At 45.8% G+C, this 24355-nt stretch overlaps 1 protein-coding gene across 2 annotated transcripts in view; it reads left to right on the forward strand.

The window, feature by feature from the left end:
- Positions 1 to 24355, forward strand: part of Cul4a (cullin 4A) — a 40862-nt gene that overhangs the window by 2191 nt on the left and 14316 nt on the right. Inside the window, exons 3-9 of one of the 2 annotated variants that reach the window (XM_034520488.2) lie at positions 8412 to 8515; positions 13838 to 13907; positions 15008 to 15081; positions 15653 to 15815; positions 16069 to 16158; positions 16966 to 17048; positions 20304 to 20371. In XM_034520488.2, coding sequence (XP_034376379.1) covers positions 8412 to 8515; positions 13838 to 13907; positions 15008 to 15081; positions 15653 to 15815; positions 16069 to 16158; positions 16966 to 17048; positions 20304 to 20371 — 652 coding nt within the window. The remainder of the gene's footprint in view (positions 1 to 8411; positions 8516 to 13837; positions 13908 to 15007; positions 15082 to 15652; positions 15816 to 16068; positions 16159 to 16965; positions 17049 to 20303; positions 20372 to 24355) is intronic. The other variant, XM_076913832.1, reaches the window with a different exon arrangement.

The raw sequence follows: 24355 nt of genomic DNA on the forward strand, positions 1-24355 counted from the left end.
ACTCACAACCATCTTCTGGTGTGTTTGAAGATAGCTACAATGTACTTATATACATGAAAAAAAGTCTTACTGGGTAGTTGGTTCAGGCTGCCCCTCGTGTGTGGGGTTATAGGCTCACACTAACATACTTGTTGTTCCAGTAGATTTTAATGGCCTGAAATAGAGTTGTTTGCCAGCCCCTCCATGGAAATTTAGACTATTTCCATCCCCTGTAAAGAAGGGCAACCCCTTGCCGTCATCTCTTCCCACAGCAGCTGCTGTGTGTTTCTATGTACTCCACCTCTATCTAAAAGGAGTCCTTCGTTTGCTGTCCCCTGTAAAGAATGGAGTTTGCTGTTTACTTGGTTGCTAACAGTTTGGTATTTTGGTTTGTTTCATTGTTTGTTGTTGTTTTTAATGTTTTTATTACTTGAAATAGAATTCCTTCCGTCCCGTTCCTTCTCCTTTCATGGCCCTCATACACCCTCTCAAACCCCTCCTGTGTGCCCCCAAGTGCATATTATTTGTATTAATGAGTAGAGTAGATAGAGTTCAGTTGGCTTATTCATCAGGTGGTGGACGTCCTGTGTGTCCAGTGGGAAAACACTGCCCCCAGAGCTGCTAGGAATGTTGAATACATTTTGTGTGGGAATGTGTTCTCATTCTTCTCAGGAACATATCTCAGAGATATACAAAATGTGGATTAATTTCATAAGAAGCTGCTGCTCTTCAAAGTGACTGTATCATTTTCCACCCTACTGGTAGCATGAGGGCCCTTTGCTCCACATTCTCACCAGCATTTGGTACTGTCAAGTTTTACAAACTGGTTTAATTTGCCATCCCTGTTGATGGCAGGCGTCTGTTCATGTGCCTTTTGCTGTACTGTACTGTGGATGCAGTTTACTGTTGACATCTGCTGGCTCCCTGCCTCCTCCTGTCATCTGCCTCTTTCTGCTTCCCTCTTATCTCTCCGTGTAGCTTGCTCTGGCTGCAAACTATAATCCTCCTTCGTCAGCCTCCCAAGTGCTGGGATTACAGATAGGAGCCAGGATGCCCAGCTTCATTTGCTTAGATTACGTTCCCATTAGTAAATGTATGAGTTTAGTATGTATTCCACATAAAAGTTCTATACAGGTGTTGCAAATAGTTCCTTCTAGTCTGTGACTTATCCCGTAACTAATCTATGTCCTTTGAAGAACAATTATTTAAATTCTGAAGTTAAGTGTATTGGTGGTTCTTTTAGATTATGTTTTTAGTATCCACATAAAAAATAAACTTTTGCTATAACTGGTAATAGGAGCACACTCCTGTAATCCCAGCATTCAGCAGGCAGAGGAGAGTCAGGAATTCAAGGCCAGCCTCTTCTACTGGCCAGCTCAAGGCCAGCTACATGAAACCCTGTCTCAAAAAAAAAAAAAAAAAAAAAAACCAAAGCAATATATGTTTGGCCTAATCTAAGCCCTTGTATTTATTTCCCTGTAGACATTTAGAGTTGAAAGTTTTCCATTTAGATCTGTGATGTACATTGTGTGCACATCTGTGTGTGTGGTAAGATATAAATCTAGGTGCAGTGTTTTCCCTTTAAGTGTCCAGGGGTTGGACACATTGTTGCCCAACTGCCTTTCTCAGACAAGACCAGTTGTCAGATTATCTAGGAGGGATTGCAAGGCATTAAGTCAGAGGGTTGGCCTCCAGTCCTGTGTTTTCCACATTTGTCCCAGCTGTTCTTGGTCCTTTGCATTTCTTTATGAATCTGAGTCTGTTTTCTGGCTTCTTCAAGGAACCAGCTCGGTTTTGAGGTATGGTGACTCTCTTAGGTCGCCTAAAGAGAACTGACTTGGCCTTAGAGATAGACTGCACTCTGTTGAGGCTAATATTTCTCAGCAGTGATTTCTTGTTTCAGTATTTTCATCTTACCTTAAATTCTGACTTGTGATTCTTACTGGCATTTAGAAATGCTGTTGATTTTATTATATATTGGAATTGCCCTTCTAACTTGCCAGCTTTGGCTGTTTTCTGTAGATCCCATTGTGTTTTCTGTCTAGACAATCACGTGTAACTAGAAAGCTTTTTCCTTTCTAAGTTTTGTGCCTCTTATTTCTTGGCTTTGTCTTGCCAAATTGGCAAGAGCCTGTGGGACAGCGGTTAGAAGTGAGAGAGCTGGCGCTGTCTTGCTCTGGGTCTCAGAGACCTTTTGTTTGCCCCTGTTGAGTATGATGATGCTACCATGTAGGAGGGTCCTTTCTGCTCCTGGTTAATTTAATGAAAGCACATTTCTGCATCTATTGTGGGATTGCATATGTTTTGTTTCTTAGTTCATTGATTATGTTCATTAATTTTTTTCCTGTTTTGAATATAAGGACAGTCTTGCATGCTTGGGCTATGTCTTACTTGGTTGAAATGTATTATCTTTTTTTTTTTTTCCTCAAGACATGGTCTCACTATGTATCCTTCGCTAGCTTGGAACTTACTATGTAGATCAGGTTAGCCTCAAACTCATTGTGCTCTACTTGCCTCTGCCTCCTGAGTACTGCTGGAATTAAAGTGACTGCCACTGTGGCCGTTTCTGTTACCTTTTTTATTTGTTGAGTTGAATGGTTAATGTTTTGTTAGCTTTCTCTTACTGTATTATTTTTTTATTATGTCTTCGATCAGTTTGCATGTCAAAGTAATGTTGGCCTTATGAATTTAAAATTATTCTTTCTTCCTTATATAGAATTGGCATTGTTTCTTTCTTAAATGTAAAGGGATTCCCTAGTAGAACCATTTTGGTTTACATCATCATCATTTTATTATTTTATATGTATGGATGTTTATTCTGCATGTGTATCTGAGCACCATAGCCAAACCTAGTATGCACAGAATAGAAGGTGTCAAATCCCCTGGACCTGGAATGAAGTGAATTGCTAAGTGGGTGCTGGATATCAAACATGCATTCTCTGAAAAGAGCAGCCTTTACCTGCTGAGCCATCTCTCCAGCCTTACCTTGGTTTTCTTCATGAATAGATTTTAAGTGCACAGTGATTGTTCCAAGTGCCCCCAAGGATGCCAGCCATCTTGTCTTCAGAGTTTCTCATTCTCAACCGTGCCACAGGTGTGAGTCTCTCTCACACTTCAGCTCCCTCCCAAGAGTGCAGCTTGGTCATTATGAAGGTTCCTGAAGCTCTGTCTAACCTTTGGACACATGGAATCTTGTTTATGGTTGTTGTCTTGTCCTGACCCACTGCCCCTCTTCTTGATTCCCCCTGTCCCCCATTAAGGAAAATCTGATAATCTTTGATTGGATGTTCAACGTTCTAAATTCTAACTGATGTGCCAGGTATTTTTATATTATTGTAAATTCCTGTTTTTTATTCTGGCCATAGTTAAATGATGTGAGGACCATCTGGTCTTAAGTCTTGCTTTTTAGAATTTGTTAGGCCAGGGCAGATCATTGCTGTATCCGGGGCTAAACGACCCTACCACTGAAGCAGGCCTTCTTAGGTGCCTTGACTGCGGTTTCCATCTGGATATGGAAAAACCGCTGTGCTAGGCCCCGTGAGAATTCCAGCACCTCTACCTCCACCCTTCTAGATGGTTCGTTCCTTGACATTTGTAGTTTCCTCACCCCAGAATGGGTACCCTTTGTTGCATATTGGGGATTCCTTCTTCTCTCCTGAAGATCCTCATCTCCTGACTGTCCTGCATGCAGCCTAAAACTAGGTAGGCAGCTGCAGCAGCTGAAACTTCCCAAAGACCACCAACTTCCAGGCAATGTCCAAGGCCCCAACATGCCTCCTGGGTTTGGGTTTGGGTTTGGGTTTGGGTTGTTTGGGTTGTTTGGGTTTGGGTTGTTTGGGTTTGGGTTTGGGTTTGGGTTTTGGTTAGTTTGGTTTGGTTTGGTTTGGTTTGGTTTTTGGTTATTTTGAGTGGGAGCAAGAACTGCACCAAATACCTAAATACTCAGGTTTTGGCCATACCATCAATATGCAGCAGTATGTCCTAGGGTAGGACCTCATGCATTCCAGGCTGCACCATCCCACTGGGCACCCACCCATGAGGACTCAGCTCTAGCCTCTGTAAAGGGCAGAGGGGTGATTGTGGCCTCGGACAAGCAGTGTGGTTACCTGTGCGTCCTGTCTCCATTGAAGCCTAGGGTACATACAGGAGCCCATTGGTCACAGCTCTCTGCTCGGCAGCTCGTTTTCTGGGTATCACTTGGGTTCATCTGTCCTTCATGGTGAGGAGGTCTCCTGGCCCCCACTGTCTGTGTCTTCCTCTGAGCTCTGTTATTCATGGTGAGGAGGTCTCCTGGCCCCCACTGTCTGTGTCTTCCTCTGAGCAGGGTCGTGTTTTTTTGCAGATCTCTTTGCTTATGAAGACCTGAGTCTGAACCACTCAGAAGGATGTACTCCTGTGACTTACATTCTTGAATTTTGTCCTTTGGTCACCTTAGTGCACATCAGAGGAAGACCCAGTGTGGTGCTCCACCTAAGAACCAACTCCTCAGGGTGGCCTAGCTTCAAGGAAGAAGCCAGCTCTGGTCTGGAGTACACAACAGGGCTAGAAGATTCATCCCTGTCAGGCACATTAGTGAAAAGAGGGAGCAGTGTGGATCTGTGTAGAGCTAAGTGACAGGATTGACTAAACTAACGTGGGAAAGCAAGCCCAGGGAGTGGTGAGCAGGTCCTTATGGCTGGGACCACTTTGAGGAAGTCACATATTAGTAGAGCATAAAGTCACTACAAAAGCAGAGAGTGTGCCCTCTCTGACTTGTCTGTCCTACCAGGGTCTAGCAGCCTCCTGCTCAGCCCTCACAGGTGTCTGTTGCCTCAGCCTTGAGAGCCAAAGTTGGATTTTGAAGATAGTGACAGATGCATGTCTCCTCTGAGTTTTCTCTGGCCTGGATTTGGGTCCTGATTTCATTTTGTATACTTACTTATTTCTTTCAGGTAGGCATCTAGAGGGGTCCAGTATCCCAGCCCTACTCTGGGTGGCGGGGAGAGAGGGAGGGAGGCAGCAAGTCTGGATGGGAATTGTGATCCCAGGCCATCTTTTACCACAGAAAGTGCCACCAATCCTGGACTGCTGGGGCTAGGCAGCGTGCCTTACTGGTCTTCTGGTGTGAGTTCAGGAGCATCTAGGGTCCCAGTCTGTCATACTGTATGTCTATGCAGTGGCTGGGTTCAGTTGTAACTAGGTATATGAGATAGTTTCCTGAGGGCTTGCCAGGCTGTTGAGACTTGTATGCTTTTTTTGTCAATAAATCCAGTAACACAGTCCATGATTTCTTGTTCCTGTTTTCTGTGGCTTCAGCTCTAACCCAAAGATCACTGCATGAATTTGCATTTAATGAACACCAGCAGAGCCCTGGCCTCCACGTGCCTGCAATCCCTCCTTTCAATCAGTGTTCTTCACCAGGAGGTAACTGTTTGCAGCCACAGGAAGCATTTTTGTTTTGGTATCAGTAAATGCTCTGAGGTGGTATTTAAGAGAGCAAGTGGACAGCCTTGGACGCCACAGCCCATGCTTGTCAGTGTGCAGCATTATGGCCCTGGTGCAGTCTGTTGGTTGCTAAGTAGTCTGCTCTGAAGTGTGACCCTCAGGGAGGGATGAGCAGTAGTCTTAAGAATGAGTTGATAGGAGAACAGCTGTGAGCTGGTACAAGCAAAATCCAAAGCCTCCTCATCCCACCTATGGTTGTTGGACTCAGTCTTGCTTCTCTCAGGTGACTACTTTTTAAATGCCACTAGCACACTGTCTTAGCCTGACTGGACCCTTCCTTCTTACCTCAAGAGAGGACGTTTAGAAACAGCCTCAAGGACCAGGTAAGGCCGTACACACTTGTACTCAGGCCTACAATAAGCCTCTGCAGCCTGTTGCCGCCTGCCTTGAGGTATTCTCAAGTACTAAAAATAAAGCCTTGCCTCAGTGTATTTCATGTTAGTAGGTATGACAGTGATAGCGTGTCACAGCTAGAAAAAGTGGGTTTGGACTATTGACTCCAACTCAGGAAGCAGCACTAAGAAAACGCTCATATGCGGGGACTGGTGGTGCACATCGTTAATCCCAGTACTCGGAAGGCAGAGGCAGGAGGATCTCTGAGTTTGTGGCCAGACTGGTCTATATAGCAAGTTCCATGACAGCCAAAGCTACACAGAGAGACTCTGTCTCAAGAAGAAGAAGAAAGAGAAAAATGTTCTTTACAAATTGCTATTTTACGAAGGACAGTGTACTATACACACAAACTGGGTTTTCTATTTTAGAAAGGACAGTGTACCACACACACAAACTGGGTTTTCTATTTTAGAAAGGACAGTGTACCACACACACAAACTGGGTTTTCTATTTTAGAAAGGACAGTGTACCATACACACAAACTGGGTTTTCTATTTTAGAAAGGACAGTGTACCACACACACAAACTGGGTTTTCTATTTTAGAAAGGACAGTGTACCACACACACAAACTGGGTTTTCTATTTTAGAAAGGACAGTGTACCACACACACAAACTGGGTTTTCTATTTTAGAAAGGACAGTGTACCACACACACAAACTGGGTTTTCTATTTTAGAAAGGACAGTGTACCACACACACAAACTGGGTTTTCTATTTTAGAAAGGACAGTGTATCACACACACAAACTGGGTTTTCTATTTTAGAAAGGACAGTGTACCACACACACAAACTGGGTTTTCTATTTTAGAAAGGACAGTGTACCACACACACAAACTGGGTTTTCTATTTTAGAAAGGACAGTGTACCACACACACAAACTGGGTTTTCTATTTTAGAAAGGACAGTGTACCATACACACAAACTGGGTTTCCTATTTTAGAAAGGACAGTGTACCACACACACACAAACTGGGTTTTCTATTTTAGAAAGGACAGTGTACCACACACACACAAACTGGGTTTTCTATTTTAGAAAGGACAGTGTACCACACACACAAACTGGGTTTTCTATTTTAGAAAGGACAGTGTACCACACACACAAACTGGGTTTTCTATTTTAGAAAGGACAGTGTACCACACACACAAACTGGGTTTTCTATTTTAGAAAGGACAGTGTACCACACACACAAACTGGGTTTTCTATTTTAGAAAGGACAGTGTACCACACACACAAACTGGGTTTTCTATTTTAGAAAGGACAGTGTAGCACACACACAAACTGGGTTTTTACAGACGTACACAGGCATGGAGATGTGTACAGAAGGTCCTTTGTTTTACTGCAGTGTAAATGTGGACTGTCTGATGCTCCTGGGGCAGAATTGACATACCTGATATAAGGCGCTATAAGGACAGAGCTGAGGGAAGGCTCTCTGGGTCTCCGTGCTCATTAGAGAGACTCCTGTTTCCATTTCACACTGGAATGACACTCTGACATGAACACCAGACTGGAGGGGGTTAATTATGACTAGTGAAACTATATTCTTTCAGTGGGTAGAAATATTTGATTTTTTTTTTTTTTCTGGAGGCTGTTTAAAGTTGCTTTTTTTGCTGGATGGTGGTGGTGTTCACCTTTAATCCCAGCACTTGGAAAGCAGAGATTGGCAGATCTTTGAGTTTGAGGCCAGCCTGGTCTACAGAGTGAGTTCTAGGACAGCCAGGGCTACACAGAGAAACCCTGTCTCAAAAACCAGACAAGGGCTGGAGAGATGGCTCTGTGGTTAAGAGCACTGACTGCTCTTCCAGAGGTCCTGAGTTCAATTCCTAGCAACCACATGGTGGCTCAGAACCATCTGCAGTGGGGTCTGTTGCCCTCTTCTGATGTGTCTGAAGAGAGCAATGGTGTACTCATATACATAAAATAAATAAATAAGTCATTTTAAAGAAGAAACTTTTAACAACAAAATAAAACCTAACAAAAGTTGCCATTTCTTCATTAAGACAACATAAATGAATTCTACGTCAGCAGTCAGTAAATAAGCAGGGACCAGCATAGGCTGGCCTGTCACTCAGGAATCAGGTCTTCCACTCACACAGCTGGAATCTGCCGTGCCTGAGCAAGGGCCCTGCTCTCTTCCTGTCATTCACACGGCTTGAGTCCCAGCCTGAGCAAGGGCTCTGCTCCCCTCCTGTCACTGCCCAGGTTTACATGGTCATTTTTCGGATAAATGTGTGCCCCGTCTCAACCTAGAGAATCCGAAAATGGCCACATGATCTAAACCTACTTTAGACTCCTGGTACTGTCGGGCAGCCTGATGGGAAAACAGCTGTACTAGGGCAGAGCTGGAGACTTGAGGTGCCAGCCCCCAACCCCTCCCCCCCCCCCCCCCAGGAATAGTGGGTGAGTACCATCAGTCTGAGCCCTCGCTGTTGGCCGTTGCATCAGTGTGGGCAGCACAGGTGCCCTAAGCGCCTGTGTGGCTGGATGGTAGGTGACTGCAGGGCTCTCCGAGCGCCACGGTGCTCCTACTGAACAGCCACCTCTTCCCTTTGTTGTAGGCTGTTGAAAATCTCTGTTCTCACAAAGTCTCCCCAGCGCTCTACAAGCAGCTGCGCCAGGCCTGTGAGGAGCACGTGCAGGCCCAGATCCTCCCGTTCAGAGAATATCCTTTCTTTGCCTTGTGATGTTTCGGTTTATTACACAAGTCTTTTTAAATGGGATAAAAAACTAATGAATATCCTTAAGATAAAATAATAGGTTTTAAGTCTTTTTAATAGAACAGAGGACCTTTTTGTTTCATAATTTGTTATAATAGTTCTTTTAGTGGAATTTGTAACATTTAAATTGCTGATATGAGTGAGGGTACTGCATCTAGTAGAACATTCAGGGGAATTTTTGAAGATATCTTAAACTTTAAGTTCTGTTCTTTAATAAAAATCATCTTATTTATTTTCTATGATATGTGACAAATCCCCACAAATATAGCTGTCATACCCAGCTTATTTTCTTGGAGTGTGTCTGTCAGGAATCAAGGTACAGCACAGTAATTTTCTCTGCTTAGGGTCTGGCAGGCCCAAGTCAGTGTGTCAGGGAGGCTATCTCATCTAAGGGTGGGTGCCTCCTGTCTCCCACAGGTGGGCAGCTGTACGAGCAAGGTCCCTACTTACCATCTGGCTTAACCCTGAGGACTGTGTGCAGGTCTTTGCTGCATCCAGTTTCTCCTGATGGATTGTGCACTACTCTGGGCAGGCAAGAGAACCTGCCTGTCTGGCCTGAGACTATACCTCCAGGGACAGAACCAGACAAAGGAGGGCTGGCTATAGTGTTTCATTAAGCAGGGAATTAGTCAGGCATGTACTGTATGTACACAGGGCTGGGCAGAGGCCATCTGAGGTTTGCTACCATGTCATCTGTGACTCATGCCCACAAGGACATCTGTCTGACCTGGCCTTAGGGCAATTTTAGGACACAAACTCTGTTGTGCATAAACCCATGTGGACTTCTTTGGCTCCATGCATTCATGTCTAAAACAAATCCCAGAGCCTTTGTAGTCAAGATTTTCTCCTGATTCAGGAAATCTTTTTTTTTTTTTTTTTTTTTTTTTTTCTCCTATGGAAACTTGTTCCTGGCAGCTATGCAGACCTTGTTAATTCAGAGCAGCTGGTAGTGTTGCTAGACACTGAGCCTCTATGGTCTAGGTGCATGGCTGGCATCCCACAGCAGGTTTGTGAGGCCATCTTGAATTCTGCTACACAACTTCAATCAGGATGCCTCTCTGTTGTCCAGTAAGCATTTTGAACTAAGGACTGCAAGATTTTACAAGATTATGGTGACTGAATCCCTGGAGAACCTTCTAGTGTGCTTTGAGTGTCGCCGTGGTCAGCAGCCATGGCCTAGGGCACCATGGTCAGCAGCCAGCGCCCAGCATTGTTTTGCTCTAACCCCACTTTGCTGCAAATGACTTTTTGATTCCCTGCTTTAATTATCCTGCCAACTAATCCCACTCTGGGGTTGACCTAAGTGTTCACACATTCAGCAAGCCTTTGTTTCCTACCCAGTGTCTTGATCCTGGATTATAGAAAACTGGCTGTGCGCCTGATTCCCATCCTCCAAGAGTCACAGCCCTAGGACAAAGCCATGGAATTACTGTTTCTTGATAAGAAAGCAGATTATAAAAATTATGACTTGTTTTACAGGAGGACAAAAGCACTAATACATTCTATGTTCCTAGTGACATGTCACTGAGAACACAGGCACGTGCAGCTCACAGCAGCACAACAGAAGTCAGGTAGAGCCCACAGAGAGGCAGGTAAGGGGTAGTGGGGGACCACTGCACTGTGCCTTGAAGAACAACCAGACAGTGAACATGACGTAGTGCCAAGTGTGTTCCTAAGAGCTGCACAGTGTGTGTGCAGTTCAGGTCACAGACTGCATTTGATTCTGGATATGCCATCAAGAATTGCACTTAAGCTGTACAAGCCACTGAGAGAACTTATAGTTTCCAAGCTAGAGCTCAATAAAGTTGTCCTGTGAAGATCACAGCATGGTAGGACAGCCTGGCTCGTATGCAGTCTAGAACCTTCACCAGCCAACACATTTCCAAAAGAGCTATTATGTGCTGCCTGGCATCATACTAGGTCCTGAGAAAAATCACTGTGAGCAACTCAGACGTCAGCCTGAGAACTTCCGATAATGGAGATAACAAAGACAGTGTGTAGCAAAGGATAAGCCCACCTGCCTGAGGAGGGAAGTGCTGGGGGCAGAGGAGGCCCAGCGAGGAGAAGCTACTGTCAGACAGCCCGTGCAGGGGCATGGCAGGCAGAGCATAGCCCACTGGCAAGAAGCAGCAGTTGCTGCCACAGGCTTCCAGAGAAGGGAAGCTCCTCTTTTCTTGAAGTGTGACTGACCCATGCAGTTTTGAGGGCCAGACTGTACACAGCTTTGGACCAGTGGGATGTATTGACTAATAATTAAATAGTCCTAAAAAGAACAGTGTTATATAAGATATTTTTTCAGCCAGATGCTGAAGCCGAGCAAGCAGTGCTTCAGAGTGGGTGCAGCACCTGGGCTCTAGGGTAGGCCATTGCCCTGCACTCTTCCAGCCAATATAAGTAATACAGTTTTGCTTTGTGATTGGGAATTTTTTTCATAGTCTTTCATAAGCATTCTTGCTATTGGGTGTTAATTGTATTATGAAAGGTGTACCTTACTTCCATGGATGGTATGAGTCCCTTGCAGGGATCAACTCTTCTCCAAAATGAGACAAGAATGGCTACCAGGAAGCTGCCTCAGCAGAAGCCACAACAGACCCTTTTGACACATGTGTATCTCACTGCCTAGAATTACTCACCTCTGGCACCATGGTGACACCTTAAGCCTTGCATCCTAGAACTGACTGAATTGCAGCAAGCTGAGTAGGACCTTAACACAACTCTGTGGAAATGCTTTACTCTTCTATACTGTTTCCATGGAAAACAGCAGAAAATGGTTGACCTGTGTTACTTAACAGAACTCTTCTATTACAGAACTTTGACATTGGACCCTTGCATCTTAGAGATGCTGAGCCAGGTACAACTCCCCTGTGGCTATTGATGACCTGGAGCTGCCTGGTAGCATCAGATGGACTAGTGTCAGTTTAACTTCGTCTTAAGCTTAAAGGCTCATGCAGGCTCACTGCCACACAGCACTAGCCAATGTGAGCTTATTAGACACTTCACCATCAGGCCAGTGGCATCTCTCACCCTGCTGCATCAGATGTCCTGTGGCCAACCTGTGTCTTGCTTTGCCCAGCTTTTTGTATAGATCTGGCATAGTTTATATAACATTACAGACGCATTCTCCAAGGAAAATGTGCTAGCCCTTGGACTGACAGGCTTTCACTCTGCCTATCCAAATCTGTGGATATGCTCCCTGAGACTTAGGAGGGAGAAACTAGACCTCTTGACCCACTGTGGCTATGGCCACCTGCACAGATAGATGTGCCTATCCCTCTCCTGTCTCCCTGAACATTGTCTTCCCTCCTGAGGTCAGGCCAGAGTCGTGCCTCTACCAGTTGTCCTTCGCTCGCTGAAGATCTGGTGCTTCTCTCACCTGGCTGTGGCACACTTAGCAAGCTTCTCCCCCATCTAAGTGTGCTGCTTCCTCATGTGAGCTGAGTGTGCCGGCCTTCTGTACTCGCACTAGCATGTGAGCTGAGTGTGCTGGCCTTCCATTCTTGCACTAGCATGTGAGCTGAGTGTGCTGGCCTTCCATTCTTGCACTTGTTGACATGGATGGGGCATGTGGTGCTGAGTGGCAGACAGGACATCTGCTGCTTTCCACCTACATGGACTGCTTTTCTGTGTTAGGAAGTGTGAAGATCAAATGAAAATTAGGGGAAAAAAAACAACTTTCTCTAGAAACCCACATTCTGACATCTTTGTTTTAAAACTGTGGTTTTGCACATTTTAGAAAAGCAGTGCTAGGAGCTGGAGAGGAGGCTCGGTAGTGAGAATACTTTTGCTCTTGCAGGATCCCAAGGGCAAGTCCCAGGACCTGTGTGTCCCTCAGGACCTGTGTCAGCCAGTTGACTTACATTCCAGGTGATAGCTCATCTCTGGCTTCCATGGCTCACCAGCATACACATGCATACAAATAAAAAATTAGGTCACTTGAAAGAATTCTAAAAATTTAAAAATAATGGGGCTGAAGAGATGGCTCAGCAGTTACAAGCACTTGCTGGTCTTACAGAGGACTGGGATTTGGTTCCTATAACCAACACGGTAGCTCACAACCATAACTCCAGTTCCAGGAGATCTGATGCCCCTTTCTGCTCTCATTGGGCACTGTACATATATAGGTGTACGTACGTACATACATACATACATATATACATACAGTAAGTTATAGAATGTCCTAATAGCAAGGTCCAGGCCAGCCAGAGTATATAGTGAGACCCTACCTCAAAAAATGTTTAAGTCTTTCCTAGGCCACATACACTGGCACATTCCTGTAATCTCTGAGGATACTGAGGCAGAAAGACTCACGTTCATTGCCAGCATAGGCTGTATGTTAAGATCCTGACTCAAACAAGCACAGTGTGGTGTCTGACACCTAAATTCCCAACATGTGGGACACTGGGAAAGGAGGAAAGCTGAGTTTAAGGCCAGTCTTGGGCAGAATGACACTGCTCCCAACGCACATACAAAGTCCCAAACACAGAGAAGCACACTTAGAATCTAGCTGGTGCACAGTCTGGTCACAGATGCAACCTTGTGTTTAGTGTTCTAAGTTTTTACTAGGCAAGCCTCTACCACTCTTGAGCTGCCGGCTCCCTGCTGTTATTATTCATACACACTTTTTGACTGTGAGACATCCTGGTCCTACCAGACACCGGCTGTAGAAGGTCTTTTGTAGAGTTCTGTTCAGTCCTGGGGTGAAGTCCTGTCCGCCTGATGAAACACCTGTGCCTGGTTATTTCTATCAGCTGGCAGGAACAGAAAGCAACCCTGCAGAGAGGAGAGAATGGAAGTCAAAGCAGTAAGACACAGATCTCAGGGGCGGATGAGTCAGGTAGGTTACCACAGACAGGAAATGAGGTGGCAGTGGGCAGAGGCCAGGCATTCACACTCGTGATTTGGGAGCGGCAGGTCTCTGTTGGTGTATCTGTAATAATTACCCGTGGGTGTTTACTCTTCCCAGCCGGGAGACTGGAAGTCCTAAGACCCAAGTACTAGTTGTCTCCACCTGGTAAGAGCATCCTGCTTTGTGGGTAGGATGAGGCGGCTCTCTGGGACGTCATTTATGCCTCCTGGCACTATTGCCTTAGGGTTGGGTTTCCACTGTGGAATTAGGGTACGTAAATGTTGAGAGTGTAGTGTGACCTTTCAGTGGTCATATTTTCAGTGTTCGTAGAAGGGCATCTAGCAGGAAGGGTATGGTTAAAGTGAAAGTTGGAAAACTGGGATGGACTGTTGTGTTTAAAGCTTCCTTAGCAGGGCTGCACAGACTCACTAGACAGCGTTGTATTTCTAAAGAAGATTAACACATGCTGGCAAGATCACTGCAGACAAATGGTAAGTTTGCAGCCGTCGTCAGCCTTGATTCTGTCAGTACTACTGTGAATGCCTGAGTCAGCTCGCTCACGCCTGCTCACTTGTGCTTGTCCTCACAAGCCTCCGCTCTAGACACATGAAGGTGAGTTCTTCATGGCCGCCTTTCCACCAACTTAAGGCCTGAGCTCAGGGACCTTTCACCACATTAAGCAGTAGAATGGAGTGGGGAGGTGAGCTACTCACTCAGCCTCTTCCAGAAGGAGGTGCTGGCCAGCTCGGCCTCCAGGTCAGCAGTCACTGTGTGCTCCTCGAAGACTTCCCCAAGTTCTCAAAGGAGGTTCCCAGTGTCGAATTGAAGGTTGGCCTGAGTTCCAGCTCTTGGATGTAGCTGATTGGCCAAGCCTTAGGCTGTAGATGGGTCTAATGTGACTTGAGACGTGGGTTTTTTATGGCCCAGCTGCTGACGACCTCTGAGAGAAGGTGGTCTCTGTGGCTTCTTCAAGTAGACGGACACTCCTTGTCTAGTGAGCAGCATTGTGAGCCACGTGGATATGAAACGCAAGAGTGTCCACTAGGGAAGGGATTCCAAATGTCAGCAAGGCTCACCAAAAGGTGGAGGCGGTTCCAGCTGGGAACACATGGCTTCAGCAGTAAGAGAGAGGACAGTTCACTGCCTGCACAGGAGCCCAAGAGCCTCAAGACAGCGCAGCAAGTTTTCTAACTGTTAGAAAACTTAAGCCAGGAGTAGAGGGGGTATAGCTGCCTGTAATCATCACATTAGGAAGTAGAAATAGGAAAATAAAAAGTTTAAGGCCATGAGACCCACACCTCCATCCACAAGGTTCATTGTATCATATTTTGGGCGATAATTACATTTCAGATTTCCTTGAGGCTGAGTGCTTTAAAATCCTTGCTGTCTGAACTGTTGTATTGAATGGAAAATTCCAGAAGAAAAAGTTAAGTTTGTAAAAATGAGGGTCTTGGTATGTGCGGGTTTCCATCGAGAACTGATTGTCACTTTCAAGGCAGCTAATGTAAGATGGTCCAAAAAGTCTGTCCTCAAAGGTGTGTGGGAGTGGGAGTGGGTGTGGGTGTGGGAACGCTGCTCCTCTGCTCTTCAGATCATGATCAGAAGCATCTTCCTGTTTCTGGATCGCACCTATGTCCTCCAGAACTCCATGCTGCCTTCTATCTGGTGAGTCCACCCTGACCCTGGGACTGCTGGAAACCTGCAGAAACCTCTTGTTAGAGCATGGTGTCTTCACTGCCCAGACTCCCATGACTCCTGGGCTACAGGCTGAGGGAGCAGGGTTAACTTGCAATCATTTCATATCTGCTTTCTGTGGAAAAAGTATCAGCAACAGTGGTTGCTGGAGACAGTATGGGGGATGGAGGGATGCAGATGTAATGGTGAGTCCCATAATCTAGATACCTTTGTAGCTCACTCCAGGAGAATGGTGAGCCATAGGTCAAAGACAGTAGATCCAACATTAGCAATTTAACAATTTGATAATCGAGTGCCTGTGTGGCACAGATACCTCATAATCTCCTTGGGATAGTCAGCTTGACCAATCTAGGAATTCACCTCAGAGGCACAGTCATCCTGGACTAGCCTAACAAACATTTATAAGAGGACCTTCGACGCTCTGGATATAATCAGCGTCAGCAGTTTTGGGCTGGTGCTTGTAGCTTTGGGCTGGTGCCTGTAGCACACATGAAGCTCTAGAACATCGAGGGGAGCCAGTCTTGCTGTGTCTCTCCATCAGGGACATGGGCCTGGAGCTATTTCGGAGCCACATTGTCAGCGACAGGACAGTGCAGAGTAAGACCATCGATGGGATCCTGCTGCTGATTGGGCGTGAGCGAAGTGGAGAGGCGGTGGACAGGAGCCTGCTTCGGAGCTTGCTAAGCATGCTCTCAGATCTCCAGGTGAGGCCTCAGTCTCGAGCATGTGACCGTCATCTGCAGGTACCTGCCCCAGGGGAAGCGCAGGCTTCAGAGATGTAAGTGGGGAACAGTCCCCCAGAAGTATGAGTGGAAAACAGGATTGTCTGGTCCTTAAGGAGAGTGATGGGGGCCAGTGGTTCACCGTTCAAGGAGCCACAGAAAAGACTGATAAGAATTAGTGCTTGGTCAGGATGGTTTCCGTATTCAAGCTCATCGCTAACTGCCTTTTCCCTAGGTGTATAAAGACTCTTTTGAGCTGAAGTTCTTGGAAGAGACTAACTGTCTGTACGCTGCCGAAGGCCAGCGGCTGATGCAGGACAGGGAGGTGAGATGTGCAGCCGACGGACTGTGTTGGCTGTAGCCCACTCCTGGGGCTGCTGCCCTTTCCTGTGCACACATTTGCCAAAGTCTCAAGTCCTCAGGAAAGAACTACTTGCTGCAGAGAGAAGTTAATTTCTTTCCCTTAGGGGCTCTCTTCCTTTATCCCCCCCACCCCCCCCCAGTAGTTTCTGAAATAGCAAAGGAGCACATGTCTAAACAAGAAGATAAAGAGCTAATGTTAAAAGTCAAAATGTTCACCTGTGTAAACATGGGTAAAGAGTGCATGTGAAGAAGCATGTGGAATGGCAGTATCCCTCAGACCCACTGAGCAGCTTCTCAGGGACCAGAGTCCAGTCCTTCAGCACCTCCATGGAGCCACCCACTCCTTCCAAGGTCGGCCTAGCCTGTCAGGTCATAGTTTAGCTGCAGCCATGCTGGCAGGTGGCACTGAGGACTTTTCACCCCTAGACAAGTGATGTCTGTGGTTGCAGGGGAGGGAGGGTGGCACGGCTGACAGATCCATGTGATCCATGAGTGGGTACAGGTTGCTAGTAAGCTTTGGGCTGTCTACCCAGGTACTACTACTAACTCCCACATTATGGGCCCACTGGTGTGTATTTTGTCTCCCAGCACTTTGTAGTAAGCAGTGAGTGAACCCTGGGCCCTGGTTTTAGAGGTGTTCTCAATGGTAGTCAATGAATGTCTCACTTGAATGTATTTGCTTCTCTCTTTTTTTCTCCAATTTTTTGAAGAAATTTTATGTATAATATGAGAAATGTTTGTCATTGATGTGTTAAATGTTTTTTGGAAGGTTCCAGAATACCTTAACCATGTGAGCAAACGTCTAGAAGAGGAAGCGGACCGAGTGATCACTTATTTAGACCACAGCACACAGTACGTAAGCACTGCACTGAATGCTTAGTTCCCACAGACCGCGTGCCTCTGGCCTCACATTGCAATCGCGCGTGCCTCTGTCGTGCACCCACCCAGCACTTGAGACTATTCTGCTCCCGGGGCCAAGCTGTGCCTGTAAGATGTGTGCGCTCAGCAGTTAGGAACTGTGTTTCTTACAACAAGGATCGATCACAGAGGACTCAGGAAGGGGAGTGACGCCCTCAGCCTCGAATGCTTGTTTGCCTGATAGGACTTCACCGAGTGCAGGCTCTTGTCCTTCCAGCCTCTTGTTGTCTGAAGGTTTGTGTGAGTGTGTACATGCGCAGTGTGTGGGGACGCACGTGAACACAGATGCCTGAGGGAGGAGCCAGCACTGTGAGACCCCTAGAGTTGGGGACTAGGTGCTCATGGGACACCTGCTGTGGGTGCTGAGCACTAACCTCTGACCTCTGCAAGAGCAGTGTGCACTCTTTAAGCACTGAGTCATCTCCACCCCCAGCTAGGAAGACTTCTTAGGTGTCTTGCATGGCCATAAACCTTATGAGACCGTACGCATTTCTCTGTTCATTGTCTTTCTCCTCTGGACTGTGGGTCGGTGAGCAGTGTGTATGTGTGCTCGCTCTGCTGTGAGGAGATGGGAACGTGGAGGGCACAGGGTACAGTGATGCTCCAGTCCTTTGGGATTTGGGCACAAGAGGAAAGGAAGGGTCAGATCCCAGGAGACATAGCATGCACGTGCAGGACAGCACCTTTAAGAGAATTGTGCTCTCCCTGTCCAGTGAGGGCACCATGGGTCCTAGTGCAGACCTGTGCTGGGGAGGCTAGGCTGCCTGGGGAGGTTGGTGTTCTCATCACACTCCCACTGTAGAGAGACTCTTATAAGCATCATCGGTCAATAAAAAAAGCTATGGCCATGAGCCAAGGCGGGAAATAGGAGCTGAGATACCCGACAGGGATAGAGAGAATTCTGGGAAATAGAGACATGGGAGACTCACCCTGGAAAGCTGAGGAGAAAGACATAAGAAGACAAGGAGAGAAAAACAGCCATGTAGTTAAACTCTAACTAGAATAAAAGGGATAATAAGTTAAGAGCAACTCAAAGCTTTTTGGCCTAAGCATCTATTAATAAATAATTAGTCTCAGAGTCATTATTGGAAATCACTTCATATGGAAATGAAGTGATTGAGAGGAAAAGCTAGATCTTATACATGGTGCCCATTGTGGGGGGTGTAATCTAAACCTTTTAATTTCATATTCAGTTACTAAGAATCGTTATTTAAGGGGATTAAATGATCTCAAAAAATTAATATTTATATCCACTTGATAGAGAAGATGAGTTAAGATGAGGCCATTCAAGGCTGAGCATAAGCAACTGGAGAGAGCTGGGTGGTGGGGGCACACACCTTTAATCCCAGCACTTGGGAGGCAGAGCAGGCGGATTTCTGAGTTTGAGGCCAGCCTGGTCTACAGAGTGAGTTCCAGGACAGCCAAGACTACACAGAGAAACCCTGGTTTTTTTTTGGGGGGGGGGAGGCAACCAGAGAGAAGTAGAAGCTACACTGGGCTCCCCTCAAAGTGGTGGGCTTCGGTCACTCAGGTTTCTGACCTCGGTTTTCATGGAGGATAGGATATAATCCTCCCTTTTGCCATAGGTGCTATGAGATTGAAATTTGCTAAGAAGTTCCTTGTAGAAAGTTAGTGTACACCTTTAATCTAATGCTCAAGAAGCAGAGAAGCAGGTGAGTCTCTGAGTCCAAAGCTATCCTCATCTACATAGTGAATGCCAGGCCTCCAGGGCTACACAGGGAGACTCTGGTAACCTGCTGCCTAGCCTGACAACCTGGGTCCGGTCCCTGGGACCCACCTGGCAGAAGGAAAGAACTGACTCCTGAAAGTCCCTCTGGCATCTACACACATGCTGTGGTGTGTGCACAGTGCATTACTTAAAACATTGGTACTAGGTACTAAACCCCAGTAGTGTTCCTTATGAACTCTAAAATGGAGGCTTGAGGAATGTCTAAAGTTAATCGTTCTCTGTGCTCTTCTGAGAAGAAAGTGAGTTATGAATAAGAGGAGAAAGCCAGGAGGCTGGTGTGGTGAGCTCAAGGGAAGCCAAGGGAGGTGTGCATGTCTGTGAGTTCAGGACTCACTTAGTCTCCATAGTGAGTTCTGTACAGATCCTGTCTCAGAGAGAAGAGTGGGTGGGCTGGGGATGAGCCAGGAAGGCCTTTTCTGTACCTGTGACTACAGTAGTCAGCCCTGTTCTGTGTGGTACTCATGAGCCCAGACCTCCCAGCAGGCTGTATCCATGAGCAGAATCCTGCCCAATAACCATGGGCATGGGGATGGGCAGGGTGAGGAGTGTGCCTCAGACCTAGAGTAGCAGATGAGACAGTTGCCAGTTTCTCCTGTGATACAGAGGTGAGAAAAAGGCTGACAGCACAGTGGAAGGCAGAGTGTGTGGGAAGACTGGACCATCATGGAGGAGGAGAGAGATCAGAGTCTGGATCCCCAGGGAGTTGGTAATTTGCCACAGAAAATACTTAAGCCCATAGATCCTATCCCATAGATAGGCCTGCTGGTGCCTCAGCATCGTGACAACATCCTGCCCAGCAGGCCAGCATGAGAGTGAACACAGAGCAGAGTGCCTCAGTAGACATGTGCCTACTGGACTGGAGACTGCACTGCTGGGCGTGCCCTGCCAACTTCTAGACTGCATTACTGGCCCCTCCACAGGACTCCAGACTGCTTTAGAGTTTATGTGTATGATTCAGGAAGCTTTAGCAAGTGACATCAGGGGCCAAACCATGAAGGGCAGAAGAAAAAGTCAGAACCCAGGGTACTGTACCCATGTACCTACAGCAGCCAGGCAGGCAGGCAGGCACCTCAGGTGCTCTGGACTGTCGTGTGGACCTAGTGTGGTGTTCAGCAAGTTGTGTTTAGAAATGCTGCTGCAAGAGCCAGGTATGGTGGTGAATGTCTATAATCCCAGCACTGGGTAGTGGAGGCAGGAAAAAACTTGCATTCAAGACCAGCTTGTCTTATGTATTGAGATTTTGTCTCATGAAAAAAATAAATAGAATTGAAATCTGGTTTACAGTCATCAGCAAAAGCCGTAAGTCACAATCAATTTAGTGAAAGTCTCAGGCTTTAGTCCTCTGTCCAAGTGGCTGTAAGCTGGCTGCCATGACTTCAACTCTCATCTCGGTAGCTAACCAGCCTCTGCTGCTGACATCTTCTGGTTTGCTTTTACAGAAAACCGTTGATTGCCTGTGTGGAGAAACAGCTGTTAGGAGAACATTTGACAGCAATTCTGCAGAAAGGTAGGTTTTCCCAATCATGTGTGATTTTACATTGAATTCTAATTATTAACTTGGGAAACTCTGGAGCATTGTATATTACTTCACAAATTGTTAATTTTATAAGACAAACCTTGTTTAATAAGTGTGTTAGCCCTCAAAGGAATTCACAGTTAAATGATACGGCTGGGATCAAAAGTGTGCACCACCACCACACTTGCTTTGTAACTTGGACTTTGTATTTTAACTAAACATTAAAGGACTGGCTGGGCAGTGGTGGCGCACACCTTTAGTCCCAGCGCTTGGGAGGCAGAGACAGGTGGATCTCTGAGTTTGAGGCCAGCCTGGTGTACAAAGGGAGTTCCGGGACAGCCAGGGCTATTACTCAGAGAAACCCTGTCTTGGAGAAAACAAGCAAATTGTAGGCTGGTGGTTTTGAGCCCTGCTTGGCTAAACCACCTTGGAAGGCTTTCTTTTGTGAAATAATTGTTCCTCCTTGTGGAGTACCATCATCTAGAATACATACATGTAGCATGTCAGCGTGTTCAGTGTGTGCTGATTAAATTATAGCCATCAGTGTCTCCAGACCAGTATCTCGTGCCATTTATTCATTTGCCGCCTTCAGTCCTCTGTTCTAGTTCTTCATAAGCTGTACACTAGGTTACCGTGAGCGTACGCAGAAGCCCGGGCTCTTCCCAGAGGGTGACTGACTGGAGAGACTAAGACTTGGATGGATAGATAGATCTGTTATCTTGAGAAGAGCTATGGGAAGGACTCTCTGAATATAAGTGGGCTTTTGGTCACAACTTAGGGTTATAAATAAATCTTTCTTAAAGTTTGTCTTTAGAGGGTGTTACACAACTTTGCACATAACACTAAAGCCATAAAGCATTGTATGTCCATAGCCCACCCACGTCCTATGGTCTGCACTTGCTGGCTTTAGTGTAGACGTGTTTAGCTCAGACCACTGGTTTGGTGGCTTTTGGTTTGGTTTGGTTTGGTTTGGTTTCTCACCTTCACAGTGATTGTACACCTCCAGACATTACAGTGCACACAGCCACTGTTTTATGACACTCAGATACCAGTGTAACTTGTTAAAACTTTATTGTTCCGTGCCGCCCATTTAAGGTCATTTACCTGAGATGGGAAATCATAGCCTGTAGCTCCTCCCTTGTGCTTTGAGTGTTTGAGGCTTAGTTCTGAGGAAGGTTCGCTCCTGCAGTGGCTATAGATTCTGCTTTGCCAGGTGCTAGTGCTGGTCTCTGTGAGACACATGGAAGCGGGACCTCCATACAGTAGCTAAGTAAAGCAGGAGAAGGAGTGTGCCAGGCCTCTGTCGCCACAGTCTGCCCTCAAAGAGCAGACCCTTGAGATTACCAAAGACCGAGGCCACATAGCCGCTGCTGCCTAAGCACCATGGCTTGTGCCTCCTATCTGCATGGATGGGTTTCCCAGTGAACCACACACAAACCTACCCAAGTGCACATTCTCACTCAGTGCTCGAGTCATTTGCCTAAGACAGGTGCGTTCAGAACTTGTGTTGGGTACTTTTACAAAGTCAGAATTGGAGGCCAGGCATGGTAGGACAGCTGTTAATCCCAGCACCGAACAGAGTGGATCTCTGTGAATCTGAGGCCAGCCTGGATTTGCATAGCAAGTTCTAGGACAGTGAGGACTACATAGAGAAACTTTATCTTAAAAAAAAAACAAAACTAAGAGACAGTTGGCCAGCAAAGTAGCTGGGCTGATGAAAATGCTCACTACCAAGCTTGGTACAGCCGTCTCCTACAGCTTGTCTTTTGACTTCCACGCATGCATTTATACAGATAGAATTCTTAAATGTTTTTCTTTAAGGAGTATATCCTTAGTGAAACATTTTCTAAGAATAACAGGAAATAAAAATAATGTAAGGCTAGAGATTAGAGCAGTTCTACAGTGCTCACTTAGCACGGGGTGCGACACGGCGAGAGGCAGAATATGTATTTAGTTTGCATGAGCCCTGGGACCAAGCAACAGAAGGGAAAAGGTAAGAATTCCTAAAATTATTTTAGAAATAATATTAGCCAAGCACAGTGGTGCACGCCTTTAATCCCAGCACTCAGGAGGCAGAGTAGACAGATCATAGTGAAACGGAGGCCAGCATGGTCTATGTATTGCATTTCAGGTTAGCCAAGAATACAGTGTGAAAACTTGCCTTTAAAAAGATTTTTTTTAAAAAAATGCATTTGATAGTTTTCCACTCAGAGTCTAGTAACAATATCCAGTGTACTAGGAATGAGCACCTGTCGTGTAGACAACATGACTGGTAGGTAACTATCTCCACTAAGTAGACACTGAAGAGCTGTTGGAGAATGCACATTTCCAGATGTGGGTCACAAGTACAGAAGAGAGCCTCAGCATCCTAGAAACAAAACAGTGTTTCTAGGGTCTCGGGATGACCCTACAGCAAGAAAGCACAGTAGGCTGAAATTCATTTTGTGTTCTTAACATCTGGGAGTTCAAATTGGCACAGAAAAGAATTTTTAAAAATGAGTAAGTATAAGAATAAAGAGTTGGCTGGAGCGGTGGTGCACACAGCAGTTAACAGCCTTTGTGACCACGCAGAGGATGCTCACTGAGCTCACACATGGTAGACAGCTCACAACCACACAGGCTCTAGGGCAGTCAGTACTTGTTTCTGCCTCATAAAGGCACTCAATCTCATTTGAGCGCGCGCGCACACACACACACACAAATTGTCACGGTGTGACAATTTGATAAATTCTTGTAAGAAAATAGTAAACTATGTTTGTAAAACTTTATTCTAAATTTTATTATGGAGCTATGAAGAGGTCTTAGTTGATCACGTGCTTGCCGTGCATGCATTAGGACCTAACTTTGGATTCCCAGAGTCCACATTAAGAAGCTACCTGTAACCACAGCACTGGGATGGCAGAGACAAGGACAGCTCTGCTGCCAGCCAGTCTGCTGAGTGGTTAAGATCCAGAGTCAGGGGGACTCTGTCTGGCATGTAAAAAGGTGGAGCACAGGTGGAGGATGACTGAGGAGACATCAGCATCAATCTCTGGACCCAGGTGAACACACACCTACAGATACGTGCACAAACCCATGAGCACATGCATACACAGTTATACAGACACCTACAGAAGATATGTGCACAAACACACGATCACATACATACACAGTTTATACAGACACCCACAGATACGTGCACAAACACACGAGCACTTACATACACAGTTATACAGACACCTACAGATACGTGCACAAACACACGAGCACATGCATACACAGTTATACAGACACCCACAAAAGATATGTGCACAAACACACGAGCACATACATACAAAGTTATACAGACACCCACAGATACATGCACAAACACACGAGCACATACATACACAGTTATACAGACACCTACAGATATGTACACAAACACGTGAGTGCATACATATACAGTTATATTAGAAACATTTCAAAAAGTAAAAGGCCCTTAAAATTTTTAAGACATTATTTAGGACTTAGAGGAGATAAAATTTTGCAAAAGTTAAAGCTTATTTGCATGTTTGGCTTAGATTACTTTGGACATGCCAAGCATATAGACCTCTAGCTTAGAACCTGTGTGTGCAGACACTGCCAAGTGGAGAGAGGACAGGCGGTTGAAGTGGCTGAGAGCCTAGGTCTACAGCTAGCCTCTCTGATGCCCTCTTCTGGCCTCTGTAGGCACTGCACAAACATCTTGCATGTACTTAACAGGCAAAACACTTGTATAAGTGAAATAATAAAATTATAAAACTTAAATAACTGAATAAAAATTCTAAAATACCTGTACATGAAATATCAGATAAATACTTGTCTTACCATTTATTATGTGAATCAAATTAATCAACTAAAAACTTAAAGTTGAATCAATTTCAGTTTAGATTTATTTTATGCATATAAGTGTTTGGCCTGCATGTATGTATATCCAACGCATGTATGCAGTGCACACAGTGGTCAGAAGAGAAC

Source organism: Arvicanthis niloticus, chromosome 16, assembly GCF_011762505.2.
Source record: "Arvicanthis niloticus isolate mArvNil1 chromosome 16, mArvNil1.pat.X, whole genome shotgun sequence".
NCBI lineage: Eukaryota > Metazoa > Chordata > Mammalia > Rodentia > Muridae > Arvicanthis > Arvicanthis niloticus.